At 37.5% G+C, this 15,110-nt stretch overlaps 1 protein-coding gene and 2 pseudogenes across 1 annotated transcript; all 3 read left to right on the top strand.

Moving 5' to 3' along the window:
• The first annotated feature begins 189 nt into the window (after nt 1-189).
• On the top strand, nt 190-915 carry LOC141836181 (eukaryotic translation initiation factor 1A). Its single transcript, XM_074723613.1, has one exon. The coding sequence runs from the start codon at nt 291-293 to the stop codon at nt 723-725; it is 435 nt and encodes a 144-aa protein (XP_074579714.1). The 5' UTR covers nt 190-290; the 3' UTR covers nt 726-915.
• A 2,423-nt stretch (nt 916-3,338) lies between these two features.
• Nucleotides 3,339-4,975, top strand: LOC141836282 (serine/threonine-protein kinase SAPK7-like; annotated as a pseudogene).
• An 880-nt stretch (nt 4,976-5,855) lies between these two features.
• On the top strand, nt 5,856-11,257 carry LOC141836281 (uncharacterized; annotated as a pseudogene).
• Nucleotides 11,258-15,110: the final 3,853 nt, after the last annotated feature.

Here is a 15,110-nt window from a genome sequence, read left to right as displayed (position 1 = left end):
TAATGGTTGAAATCTTTACACGAAGGCCCCCAAAAGTATAATTAATGACGGGGAAGGTGTTCAGTACTTTTCAAAAATACTCTTTTATTTTTGTCTTACTTCGAGATTCGTGCGGATTCAGATGAATGGCTAACTGCCCTCCTCCAAGATTATAAAAAGGAGGTTCGCTCAATCACGCTCCTTGGGTGGCCTAGCCTTCACGCGATCTCCTTGCACAGCGGCGCCAACCATAAAAAAGAGGGGAAGGAATCCCTTGCTAGGGTTAGGGATTCGATCGACGCCGGAGAAGGATGCCGAAGAACAAGGGAAAGGGAGGGAAGAATCGCAAGAGGGGAAAGAACGAGGCCGACGACGAGAAGCGCGAGTTGGTCTTCAAGGAGGACGGCCAGGAGTACGCCCAGGTCCTCCGGATGCTTGGCAACGGCCGCTGCGAGGCCATGTGCATCGACGGATCCAAGAGGCTCTGCCACATCCGCGGTAAGATGCACAAGAAGGTGTGGATCGCCGCCGGGGACATCATCCTCGTCGGCCTCCGCGACTACCAGGACGACAAGGCCGACGTCATTTTCAAGTATATGCCCGACGAGGCCCGTCTCCTCAAGGCTTACGGCGAGCTTCCTGAGAACATCCGCCTCAACGAGGGTATTGGAGGCCTCGACGAGGAGGACGAGGGTGGTGCTGATGACTATATCGAGTTCGAGGATGAAGATATTGACAAGATCTAAGGTAGTGGCAGGATCGATTGGGCCTTCTTTCCATCTCTCGAACGTTTCAATTTCAGTTTAGTTTATTGTACGTCTAAATTTGCTGCATGAATGTTTTAAAGTATTTCATAAACCAAGTATGGAGATGCTTACGTGCTGTGTTTTTGTGATGCTTATATTTAGATATAAATAAAAATCCTATCTTTAAGCATCTTTCGTTATTTTGAGTTTTCTTTCTGAACTTTTTCTCAGTTTTCTTTGTTCTTATATCTGATTAAACTTTCACTTTTGTGCTCAAAATTGTTATATAAGGATTATATAAAATACGTATGAAGATGCTTATATGCTTTAAATGATCAATTTCTGTGTTTGTGATTGTTCTTATTTCCCTGTCTTATATTTTCTCCTAAATTTGACCGCATGTTTAGCCAGGTCCATCTCAAACTTTATTGATCTCATCTTCATTCAATATCATAAGAGCCATCAGGGCAATAGCTTTAATTGTGCAGGCGCCACCTTTGCTTTTCCCTGCCTAGCTATAAATTAAGTAGAAAGCAAAACCACCTCTACATTTTAACCTTATCAACTCAAGCTCAATTCTACAAAATAAGAGTACTTCCTTTTTGCCATTGTATGTAGAATGTTTTTTCACATGGTTTGCTTCCTGAAAGGACACTTTTTGATACATGCTTCTTTTCAACTAAAGTTGTCTCTTGAACATTGTCTGATTAGTAAACGATCCTTTTTTTAATTGGACTTCTAAATTTGCTGTAGAAGGTTGTTTGAACTTGTTAGATTAACTAAGGATATTCATGTGCTTTTGAATTAACTTCTGTGATGGTTGTGGCCCGCCCATGTGAACAAGATTATTTGGATTCTTATGCGTAGCTTGAGTCCGCCATCTTTGATCATCTTTCTTGTTCTTAGAGCCCATCTCAATATTTTTTCCTCTCTGTTTTTTGCCGCATATTAAATGGTAGACTGACCAGCCATAAACATCATCGCAGTTATAAATTTATTGCTTGAGCAAGCATACATTGAGGGACTGCTGCCTCCTCTTGATTGTTCCTTCATTCCTTTCAGTTAATTAAATTTGCTATATAACTATCAAGGTTAGTTATTGCTGTGGATCTGGTTGGAGCTTCATTGGTTTGCATTACCTTGTGCTGATAATTATATGCTTAAGCTGCTGATTGATTGGTGACTTTAGTGCTGAAGGTTTGATGGGTGTTTCTAGTTTTGATCCTTTGTAGGTCATTAATATAGTACTGTTTGTAATAAGGGGATCAAGAATTGTAATTTTGTTGAGCTAGAGCCCAAGTTTTGGTGTGGAAAGTATGTGCAAAAGAATTTCAAGATCAATTTTTAACTGACAAGTAAACTCTTGTCGAATGAATCATATCACAAATTGGTTTGGCATATAAATTTTGGACCATTTTTTGAATCATCGATTGAAAAATTTAGAAGTAAATAAATCTTTAGAGATAATTTTGAATGATTTTAAGGTGGAAAATAAAATATGTCGACATTAGCGATTACTTGTGCTTTATGGATAAGTTTTATGTATTATTACTGAATGAGAAGTGAAGAAACGGAATTAAAGAAATCATGCGAATGCGATCTATGTTTATATAATTCGAAAAGTTTAGAAGAAATAAAAATTAAGAAATTGTTCTTATTTGGTCAAAAAATAATAGTTCCTTGCATATCCGTTTTCATTAAAACAAACAAAAATGTTTAATTAAAAATATATTTTAACACTAAAATAATATTTATAATACTTTACTCAATTCAAAATTGCAGAAGCTATATACAAAATATAATAAATTGAAATAGTACTTAACTTAAGCCAGATTTACAAACTCTTCCAAAAGATGACATTTAAAATTTTATTCGTTGATAACTGTAGTTTGAAAATTGATATAAAATTAAATATTTTGGTATATTTTATTCCAAATGAAAAATAGATTTCTTTTATAATTCATAGAAAAGTTTATATTCTTAAAAAATAGCTTTTAAACATAAAAGTTTGTAAATAGTTTGGAGTTTACCACCTTTCTTTAATCGTCAAAATGTCTTAAACACATTTGATTCAATAAATATGCTAATAAAGATAAAATCAAGTCTCAATATAAAAATGAATTATATGAAATAACCTATTTAATAATTAAAATTCCTTTTAAAAAGTTTAATAAATTTTCGCACACATAATTATTTTTTCGATATATAATTAGGTTTACAGTCCATTTCCATTTAAGGACAAAAGAGATATTTGAATCGAATGAATCCTAAATCCTCAATCAAATATTTCCTAATATGTATCGACTTCTGATTTCAATTGGAATTGAATCAAATATTTTCCTATCGATTTCAGATTGGAATAGGAATCCAATCAAATGAACCGACTTCAGTTCATATTCTCAATCAGGAATGCAATAAATGAATTCTTGAATCCAATCAAATTCGAGTTTCTCTTCTTTCCTGAACTGAACTGGATTGGCATCTCCACTCCTATAAATAGGCAGGCGGAGGCGATCGCTTTGCTCTCTTCTTCACTTCATCTCGACCACCGTCTTCTTCTTCTTCTCCCCTGAGGCTTCCGATCGACCGATGCAGCTGCTCCAGCAGCCGTCAATGGAGAAGTACGAGGTCGTGAAGACTCTCGGCTCCGGCAAGTTGGGCGTCGCCCGAGTGATGAAGGACAAGCACACCGGCGAGCGGCTCGCCATGCTGTTCGTCCCCCGCGGCGAAAAGGTGCGTTTTTTCCCCTTCTTTTTTCAGTCGCTCGACGCGATCTCGATCGAATCCCTAATCTCGCTGTCTTCTCCGATTCCGGTGTGGCAGATCGACAAGAACCTCGAGAGGGAAATCATTTACCACATGTCGCTTTTCCATCCCAATGTCATCCGATTCGAAAAGGCAGGCACGAAACCTTGTTCTTCGCTCCAAAAATCTGGTCTATCTTACTCATCGCCCTCTCGTTTCTTCAGTTGCTGTTGACGCCGACGCATCTGGTGATCGCCATGGAGTACGCCGCCGGCGGAGAACTCTACCCTTTCATAGAGCTGAGTCAGAGATTCACCGAAGACGAGGTTTTCCTTTCTTTCCATGATTCTTGAGCTCTATAATAAAATTTCACCATTTCAAATAGAAAAAAGTTTGTAATCGATACCATTTGAATTTGCAGTCGAGATACTATTTTCACCAACTCATCGACGCCGTCAGCTACTGCCATTGCAAGGTAAGATCACCTTACAGACGATCGAAAGAAAAAATTTGACCTTTTTTCCGACATCACTAAACGCGCCAAAACTCTGCAGGGTGTTTGCCACCAATATCTCAAGCCGGAGAACACCTTGCTCGACGGCGACTGGGCGCCACGCATCAAAATTGGCGACTTTGGATTCGCCAAGGTAACTAACTGTTCATTCTCTTCCATGCTCCAATTAGTAGTCCAGACAATCAACCATCTCCCTAAATGTCTTCTTCTTCTTCTTCCTTTTAACAGTTATTTTATTCGCGACACTCCTGGAGGAAGGCCTCGCAGCTATCCTACCTCGCTCCTGAAATCATGAAAGCGAAAGAGTTCGACGGCCAGGTCAAGTTTCGATCTCATCTTTAGATCATTCCAAATTGTAATATATGACAGATAAACTAAACATTGATCTCTAGGTACTGCAGAAGGCTGACGTTTGGTCGTGTGGAGTCACTCTGTATACGATGTTGGTCGGGAAATTCCCTTTCGACGGATCGAGCATTCGAGATACCTATCAGGTACTCTGCGTTTTGACGATCGATCGATCGATCGATCGTTATTAATTTTGCTGCTAAAATTCATCAATGCGTTACAAGATGCTCTCGCTCGTATTGCAGAACATACTTTCAGGCGCCTATCCGATTCCTGAGCATGTTTCTAAGAGTTGCAAGGATTTGTTATCCAAGATTTTTGTCGTCGATCCGTCAAAGGTATTTAATTTAACAGCTCTGAAAACCTCACAAGTGAACTACTATCGATTCCTGGGCTTTGTGTTGCTCATCAGAAGTTGCATTTCGCAGAGGATAACAATTGCTGGAATAAGAAGGCACCCTTGGTTTCCCGAGGCTGCTGCCTAAAGCGATGGCCGGAGAGGTGCAAGTGAGGTTCCGCCATTGTCAGCCTGAGGAGGGGCGTCAAAGCTTGGAAGAGATAAGGATGCTCATTGAGGAGGCGAGGACCACTCCGCCATGGCCTCATCTTCTATGATGGTCGTTTTGCTTGTGAACTGGAGTTAAAGGAGGAATTGAGTACAGATGTAAAGTTTGTGTAGTGTAACTGTAATATTAGAACAAGATCAAATCAATTGATGAAGAATCATGCACTTCATCTTGTCTCGTAGTCCCTTGTGCACGTTTCGGGAATTGTCTTTATTACAATTCCAAATCACTTCTTATTAATCAATTGATGAAGAATCTATTGGCTCACATGACACATCGTCAGCTCACCTTATTTCATTTAAATGCTCTTTAGGATAGTTTTAATCAATTATTTTAATTTATCATATACAAAATTAGGACTGTAGTAATTAGGGATAAAATTATAAGGGGTTTATTCACTTTTTAGAAAAATCCATAGAGTTTTTAAACGTGAGTACACATCTACTCTGATGAATTAATCGTGCTAATTAGAAATTTAATAATTTTAAGTGGTAGTCTGTTCCTTAGGAAGTAAAAAAAGGAAAATCTTGGAAGCAGAATGAAAATGTCCACAAGAACTTTGGTGGCGTCGCCTGCCGTGCACGTGGCGCGTTCACTTGGCGGGAAACGGATAACGAGCGAGCGAGCGAAATGCCAGCTGGCCCACGTGTACAACTGTGGATCAGGTAAATTGACCGGCAGTTTGCACCTTCCGCCTTCCGAGATTGAAACTGATTCCTAATTTGATGCAACCAAATCGCACGGCCATGGATGGGCTAGAACAGATCGGACGGACGTAGGGGCGCATTGCCGGCGTCGCGACGCTGGACCCCGCGCGGTGGTGACCGGTGCGTCCCGTAAATATTACCAAATGAGAAGGGCGGAACGGATCTGGAAGATTCCAAAAATATAATTGGCTCCGCTTTTGTGGAATCATATTAGTCCATTTTCTCCACTGGAGCGGAGTGTTCGTGTTCTCATCGCCCTCTCCTCTTTCTGTCTCTCTGCGAATCAATTCACTCATGACTGATTTGAGCATCCATGAAGATTGATTCAGGTGTGTTTTCTCGCATCGCAATCTTTGCATGGTTCCTCTGCTTGATCTGTTGGTTTCTTTTTTTCTTTTTTTTTTTTGAGTTTTCTCTCGTTTGATGTTGCTGTGCGTGATTTGCTTCGGTTCGGCGATTGATACAGATGCGGTTCTTCTTGCATCGGCATCGTGGCATGGTTCTTTTGCTTGATCTCCTTTGGATTCCTTTTCTTGAGTTTTCTCTCATTTGATGTTGTTGTGGATTCGTAGAAAAGACCGTGTAATTTGCTTCGTTCATTTGCTGATTGTTGTGATAATCCGAGTCGGAGGGAGGCGATTTGATCAAGTTTCAAGTCCTACTTATTTCTCGATCTGAAATCTTGTTTGATTATTGTGGCGTTTTCTTTTGTTGCATTCTTCTATCTATTTGTTTTTCCTTTTCTTTTACTTGATCAATCATTCAAGAGCTCGTTTTCGTTTGTTGGATCTGTTTTCGATGCTCCGAAGAGTTCGAACGATGAAGCTCAAGGTGCGTTCGAACGATTTGGTTTGTTGAAAGGCTTTGATCGGTAATTTCTCGAAATCTAGAGTGAGATCGGATCATTTGGGGGGAAGGATCTAGTTGTGTTTCATGTGATGTAGTAAAACTTTGTTGCGTATACTGCATAAGATTTGTTGGTTGAGAGTTAACATTTATGCTCCTTCTGTAGCTGGATATTTACATATTTGCATGATTTCACTTGATCATATGTAGTACTTTGGAGTCATATGTTTTGGGTCAAACCTTGATTGATTTTTGGAATGAAAAAAAAAAACAGGTCGGATCTAAAACTCTAGTACTTCTAGGATAATTGTTTATACCCTAACTTGATATGTTCACTCTGGATACTAGAATTTCAAGGCCGAGCATACAAAAGTATTTCAATGGAGCATGCTGATTGTTGGAAGAGTTTAAATTCCACAGTTCGTCTGTCAATGTAGTGTTCTTGATATTTTCTGAAGTGTATGATCATTCGTATGGTTTTGGACTTTTTGGTCTCATGCATTAGACAAAATATTTCAGATGCCAAAATGCCACGATTATATAAAACATTAAGCCAATCCATCCAAATTACTTGAATGTCGAAGAAGGGGAAACCCATATATCCAAACATTCACGGAGGGTCATCACTCTGTACTCGAACCAATTCCACTAAAACAACTGGAATCTATATGAAGGATTTTTATACCACAATCAATAAGTATGAATGAGAAGGCTACTTGGGAGAAAGGGATCCGAGTCAGACTGACCTTACTTCAGTTGAGTATGTTGATTGTTCGGATAGCTTATTGTTCATGGTATTTACAGAACTGGGATCATCATTCCTATGGTTTTGCACTTTCCTATCCCGTGCAATAGCCAATTTTTCCTCATTTTTTCTAATCTTTTTTTCCTTCTGACATTGAGCATGCTGATTCCAGCAATCTGATTTGGTGGATACATAGGTTTGTTTCTTTTCTTCCTTTCAATTATAAGGCATCTGAACTACATTTTAATTTCTTAAGTTGGTGAACTTTCTTACATTTATCAATAAAAACACATTTAATCGTGTGATTCTGCCATTTTACTAAGATCCTCACTTCTTTTGTGTTTTTTATCAGTTTTACCGTGGAACGTGATGGCTAACTACCACAGCATTTTACCATCTTTCAAGATCTTACTGCTTAGTATATATATTGCTGGAAAAAGTATTTCTTTATAGAGAACTAATTGCTGTTCTCAAACTTTTATCAGTTGTGATGAGTTGAATATTCTTTTCTTTACTTTTTTCTGCAGGCAAACTTATTATCATTTTATGAGTTCTTCTCTACCTTACTAATATAATTGTCTTTACAGATATTTTTTCAAGAATTGGGTATTAGGTTGCGCAATGTTGACTATCCAAACTTAAATTGACTACACAAGGGATTGTGAGACGATGAAGACAAATAAATTAAGCAAATTTATCTCTTCCATTAAAACCCATATCCATCATGGGAACGATGAGAAACTGGAGAATAAGAAAGGTATGACAATCACATAGGTAGTTTTTCCTTCATCCTATAAATTTTATATTGTTTGGTGAAGAATCATGCACATGCAGAGTATTAGTTAATTGCAGTTCAGAATCTAGTTTTGCTAGTATCAATAAGCACAATTAATTTACATTTATGGATAATTAATTTACATTTATGGATCTGCCTTTGTGTATTCATAATGGTTTAAAGCTCATGGTTTATTTGAGAAATAGTAGTTAAAGGCGTTAGTTCCATATCATGATGTCTTTCTCTCTAAATTTAATTTTAGTTCAAATTTCATGTGATCGGACTTCATGAAGACATTCTTTGAGAAAATAACTTAGAATTTTCTTGTGTGTGTGTGATTGTTATATGGCTGGACAAAATTTTATCTAATGTATAACCTTCTTGTTCTCATTTTCTTGTAGAAACTGAAAACAAAGTGGATAGATTAATTCAGCTCATAAGTGCAGAAGAGATGGTGCAATCTCTATGAACTCAGTAAACAAGTCTGAATTAACTACTCTTATTGAGGATATTCACAAAAGTTACCAAGCAATCTATGGGCAGTACGATGAGTTGACTGAGTATCTAAAGAAGAAATTTCACAAGAAAGGAGACAACAGTAACATATCATCTAATTTCTCAACATACTCCTCAGAATCTTCCGATTCTTCAGATTCAGAATTGGTAGGGTTAAAAAAAAACTCAATTGAGAGTGATGAGGAGCAGGAAGATTACAGTGCAGTGAAGGAGAGGCTTGAATCTATAAGTAGGAGATATGATGAGCTCAAGAGGGAATTTACCTTGACAGCAGCGAGGCTCGAGCAGTTTGAAGGTTTTCAACCCCAATTGTTAAAAGCTCTAGATATGAACAAAGACCTTGAGCAGAAGTTAGAGGCCTCGCTGGAGCAAAAACAAGAATTGAATCAAAGAATGAACACTATGCATCATCAAATTCAATGTCTGGAATCAGAGAAAACAGAAATATTGCAGAAGCTACAAGAGTCCGAAAAATATATTGAAGGATATATTTCTGAAATCAATCAGATGAAAAACAAGCTAATGACAATGGAATCTGAAAGCAACCGTTTAAAGCAAGAATCTGAAGAAAAATCTGAGGAAATGACTAATCTCCGGGAGTATTGTGTTCTAGAAAAGGAAATAGAAGCTCTCATACTTCTCAGCAAGATGCAGGAAGATAAAACCTTGGCTGACCAAAGAGATGAAGCTAACCAAAATTTGAAAGTATCGAATGAGGAGTTGTGTGCTAATATTACACAGTTGTTGTCTGAAAACCAAACATTGAATCATGATTTGGATGCAGCTGGCAAGAATGAACATGAATTAACCAGTAGATTGGAAGGTGTAGAAGAAGAGATTAAAGCTTCAAAGTCTGAGATCCTTGATCTGAAAACAAAACTAGAAATTTCAAACAATGATATTGCCAATTCGCTGAGTCTCATTGAGGGCTTAGGCAGCCAATTGGAACACAAAAATGCTGAAAATGAAAATTTGGCATTAAAACATAGAGAGGCTGTGACAAGTGCTGAAGAAGAAAGTCATAAAGTCGAGGTGCTTCAAAAGGAAATAGAAGCGGTGAAGGATGAAATGTCCCGTGCATATGGAGCATATAAATTAGAACTTCAATCTAAACAGAAGAGTGAACATGACTTGCTGATGGGTCTTAACGCAGCTACAATCGAGAAGCTTGTCCTGGTTGAAGAAAATAAACAACTATTGACCAAAGTAAAGATATGTGAGAATTTGATTGAGGGTCTAAAAGCTCAGCGAAAAAGGTGTGAGATCTTGGTTTCTGATTTTGAGGTCATGACACAGAATTTAGAAACTGAACTGAAATCTGCAAATCTCCAACTGACTGAGGCAAAAAAGAAACATGAAGCTGCTAGTAAACAAATAACAAATTTGTCGATGAAGAACACAAAGCTGTTGGATGAGAAAGATTCGCTGCATCTTCACATAAGTGAACTGGAGAAACAGTTGACGTTGTCTAGAAACTTCAACATGGAAAGTATCAATAATTTCTCTGAACAAAGTCTGAGTTTATTAAATAAACTGGATGATACAGTTAAACAGAAGTTTTCAGAACAGGAAAGCCATCTGAAAACTCTGAAAGATGGCTTACAGAGCTTACATACTTTGTCAAAGCAACTCAATCATCAGTTTCACGAATCGTGCCGGAAGTTAGACCATGCAGAAGCTGTTGGTCAGGAGCAGGCGAGAGAAATAAACAAACAGGTGGTGAAGATCGAGGAGGTTCAGAAAACCCTAGAACTATGTGAAGCTGAGAAAGAAGAAGCGAGCAAAGAGATGGCATGCCTGAAAACCCAACTAGATCTTGCAGAAATTGCCAGCCAAGAGCAGGTGATACAAATAAACAAACTGGCTGCCAAGGTCGACGAGCTTCTGCAAAACCTAAGACTTTCTGAAGCCGAAAAGTCAGAAACGAGCAAAGAGATAACATGTATAAAAAGCCAAATAGAAAGCCAACAATGCCTGTTCGAGCAGAATCTCAAAACCATGGAAGCTGAGTACACGAAGAAACAAGACTCGTTGGAATGCAGCATCCGACTGTTGAGGCATGAGGTTGGGATGTTGAATACTCGGCTAATTCAGATAGGCACGATGGGGGTTTCAGAGTTTTGTCGGGAACTAAATATGTTGGAATCTCAGGTGAAGCAGGAGCATTTCCATAGGTTCACTCAGCTATCGTCCTTGACATTAGAGGCAAGGAATCTGTTGACGCAGGTCCGCCAACTGACGAATGCTAAGCATGAAATGGGCGAGGAGATACAAGACATGACCCAAAGATTAAAGAACAGTGAAGAGACCATCGCAGCCTTTGAGCGAAAGGCAGAAGAACTAAAGGTTCAGTTAGTCGAGACTGAAAAGGAGATGGCGAATGTAGTGACGAAAAGTGTCGAGTTGGATCGGAGGATCGATGAACTCGAGAGGTGCGTAGAGGAAAAGGATGAGGAGATAACGTCAAGGAAAATGGAGAAACTGGAGGCAATAAATCAGTTGAGCATCATGATTGATTATCAGCAAGAAAAGTATCGGCAGCTGAGTGATTACGTACTATCGCTTAACTCCGCAAGGCGTTTTGGGTTTGAATAGATTGGTTGAGCCTTCGTGTTTGATTCATGGAAGTGTAGAAAAAAGGTAGTTTAGGGTTTAGTGACTTGCTATTTTGCTAGTATTCGCATTCATGGGCTCTTGTTTTTCCTTTTTTTTGTTGTTTTGTTTCTATATGGTCGGTTTGTTGTAGTATTTTTAAGCCGGACTTTTCCTTTTCTCCTGGTTATGTGTTTTTTTTTTCTAGTACTGGTAACTAGACGTAGAATTTCCTGCGTTAATGGTCCGTGTCAGGGCCTCCTGCTCAGGTTTCAAGCGGCATGTTTGGTTTGGACAGTGCTGAACCTGTGCCACTGGGTCGGGTCTAACACGTATGGCTGGTCTAACTGGCCCACCATGGATTGAACTTGTGTGAACCTAGCCCCAACACGGATTGAAATAGGACGTTTTCCGTCCTAACACGTCGAACTAGGCCCAGCCAAGGCCTTAATTTAAATGGGCTTCATTTCAGCCCAACTCAGTTGCAAAATTAGCCAATTGGCTAGCAAGTGTAGATGGGCCATAATTTATGCTCACTACGGATTATATGGGCCATATCCAGGTTCAAGATGAATTAAATGGGCGGCAAATTTGGCATAACACGAATTTAATGTGTCAAAAAGAAACAACAACAATGGTCAAATCTTACATTAAATGAGAATAGGAGAAAAGTTTTCTTAGAGGTAATTTAAGGGGCCACAAAGAAAAAGAGATTAAAAGTAATTTAGTAAGATTATATTTTTTAAACAAGTTTTCTTAGAAGTAAAAAGATAACAATGCAGTAAACGAAAATTTTCCATGTTCCAACGTAATGTCGACACAATTTTTGAAACCACAAACAAAATCTCAGTTTAACTGTTTTTGCCAATTTAAATTTACGTACGAAATCTGTTGATTATAATTATTAAGTAAAAAATTAAAAAAGGGTGAGAATTGTCACTACCAAAAGACAAATATATGATTTTCCGTAGAGTAAAATCAGAACTGGCAATAAACTATGCTAAAATTATACTAAAGAATATAAACTATATGGATCTCGTTTTAGTTGTTGGATAAAAAAAAAATCTCACCTGTGAACGGTCAATCCACTATGACCAATCGAACAACTAAAAAATCTCATAGGGATCCCTTCTTTCAACGCAATGGCTTCTCCTCCCCGTGCCCAAACGCTTCCTTATGGAATTATAGACAGATACCTAGAGGCATGCATACATATATCATTATCTACTAAACATTCGCTTACTAGGTAATTAAGGCCCTGGATTCCACTAGATAAACCTTCTGGTCGCGTACAATACAGTGAAGAATCTACCGCATCCCAAATTAAATTATAAACTTCTAAAAAAAGAGCAGTTCCAGCAATCCGAATACCTTTACTCTTTGCAGAGATAAAGCCATCTGTCTGTCTGCATGCATATCCTTAATTTGTTCACTGGATACCTAAGGTTTTTTAGGGAGGAAAAAACAAAAAGCTTACAATATTGCCTCTCCAATTCAATTCTGGCTTCAGTCCGATATTCTTATTTCCACTCCAAGGATGAAATTTACAACCTCATACAAGATGGCTCATTAAATTAATATATAATAAAAATCTAACAGTGAAAAGCTTACCTTAACTCTGAATTGGGTACTGACACCAATGTAGAGCGTCCAAATTAAGCCTTACTAATGCACTATCGATCATTCACTCGTGCTCCGGCACAATCTACTGAAAAACCATCTAGTCAGTTACATATAATAAGTTCAGTTCTAAAGTCTTTAAACATTGAATATATAAAACATCCCAGAAATGAACTATGTATTTAAGCTTTTAACCAGAGATTGGCGTGTCAATGACACACACGAAAATTGTGTACTGGTACATTACCATAACTAGGATTAAACAAACACCAATCATTTTGCAGCAACAGTTGGATGTGGCATGGTGTGTTAATCTCCTTGATAAATTATATGACTCCTACGAAAAATATACCTATCATTGTAGTGATTGAGGTTATATCTGATATCGCTTGAACAAGTAATGATATATACATCGTACCATTGCCAGATTATCACGAGAACAGCTACAAAATTCCACTGACAAAATATATATCAAAGTATAAGTAGTGTTAGAAAATAATCTTCTAAAAAATACATAAATGTTAAAGAGAAGAGCCTAGCACCAATTTTTGGGTAATCTTTTTTGTATCTTACTGTAATACCTCAGTCACACTCATTTGACTGAAAGGATACGATGATGTATGATGAAAAAGTCATATTCCTATACAAAGTTACACTTAGTCCCTTGATAAAATTAGGGCTAACACTCAGCATGCTAAGAATCATCAAGTTTATCTGAATACTAGGGCAGGAGCTACACTTAATGTGCTCTCTAATTAAACTGGATAACTTATCTTCTGAGCAGACATTAGTTATGGGAATATTGCAGTGATGTATTAGATGACAGTTTCTATTGAAAAAAATTGAAAATGATTACTTTGAAATTCAAAAAAAGCAGCCCGACAATATTTTTGGGAAATGACTATAATTAATTAACTAGATTAACGAACTGTTGTAGAATAATAAACATTCTAGGATTGATAAAAATAAAAAATTTTGAAGAAATTTAAGACCAGATTTGGAATGATTCACTTGCAATTAGTACCATTGCCTGAGAAAAGACCTGAAAACTATCACTTTTCCAGAATTGTATTCCGAGGATGGTATAAATAACGATACTTTAGTTAGTTAATGACTGTACCTTATCATAACTTTTGAGGCACTGTATTATTTGTTGGTGACCCAAACATCGAATAATTCCTGATGACATTCCAGTTAAAATCTTCTTCGACTCCAAATTGTTTATCTTGACATTTAATCACCTAATTATAGCAGTAGCAATGGGAATCCCATGCATCTCCAACTTACATAAGCTGCATTTCTGACAGTCTTTGAGATCCAACATCTACTTAAGCAGTTCATTCTCAGTACTATAAGTTGGTTACCCAGGTTCCAATTCAAAGGCTAAGATGAGAAATTCTAAGCAATAAAGCGGTTTATAATTTTAATATTATGCCTACCAAACATATTAAACAATGCAACATACAAGCAATATTATGATATGAACAATGCATAGAGAAATACAAGAATAATAAACTTTAACTTTTATGCTTTGCAAAACAAGTAGCAATGCAAATCGCCCATTTAACAGAGAAAAAGGCTGAATGATGACCTAGCCATCATGTTTTTTGCAATTGAGTTACAAGTATAAAATGGTAAACAATACCCAGCTAAATCTGTTATTATAATACCTACCTCAGTACCTGCAGAATTGTCAATTGTGACCAGGAATCATCAACCAACCATCATTCTAACCTTTGAACTATATGAGGAAGCCCAATATTACTTATCTGTGCACTTACCTGCTTATCCAAATTAACTAACCCCCAATATTTCACCATGGATCTGATCATCCAATGTAACGAACAGAGAATATGAATAATGCTCACAGTGCTAGTCATTTTTCATTAGCATGTACTGCAATCTCCTAACTGTTGATTTACCTAATAATTAGATACAAAACATGATAAGCATAAGCCACATTTCTGAATCCACCAACTAATATATTATGAATCACTAAATAAAGGGATACAGAAGTTTGAAAGGGCAATTAACATTAGACGTTTCAGATAAAGAATAAAGGACACAAGAAGTTAGAAAGAAGAAATATCAATCATACTAGATCAAGAATGAACTGACAAATTTTCAATAATTTCCAGGAAGAAAAACACAAAAAAAGACGATAACTAGCGAATAATAATGGAAAATAGACCCAAAAACACATGCGCCAAATGATCAGATATATAATAGGTAAGCATAACCACCATAGCTGAATCCAGAAACCAATCCGTCGTGACTTACTGAATAAAGGGATACAGAAGTTTGAAATAGCAACCAACATTAGATGTTTCATATAAAGAATAAATGCATAATAAGTTACGAAAGAAGAACAATGGCTCATACGAGATAGTTAAATGTAGCGATTAGTTGCC

Source organism: Curcuma longa, chromosome 10 (genome assembly GCF_044706935.1).
Source record: "Curcuma longa cultivar G26 ecotype Majalengka, Jawa Barat chromosome 10, ITB_CL_G26_1.1, whole genome shotgun sequence".
NCBI lineage: Eukaryota > Viridiplantae > Streptophyta > Magnoliopsida > Zingiberales > Zingiberaceae > Curcuma > Curcuma longa.
This window is presented reverse-complemented; position numbering and strand designations above follow the sequence as displayed.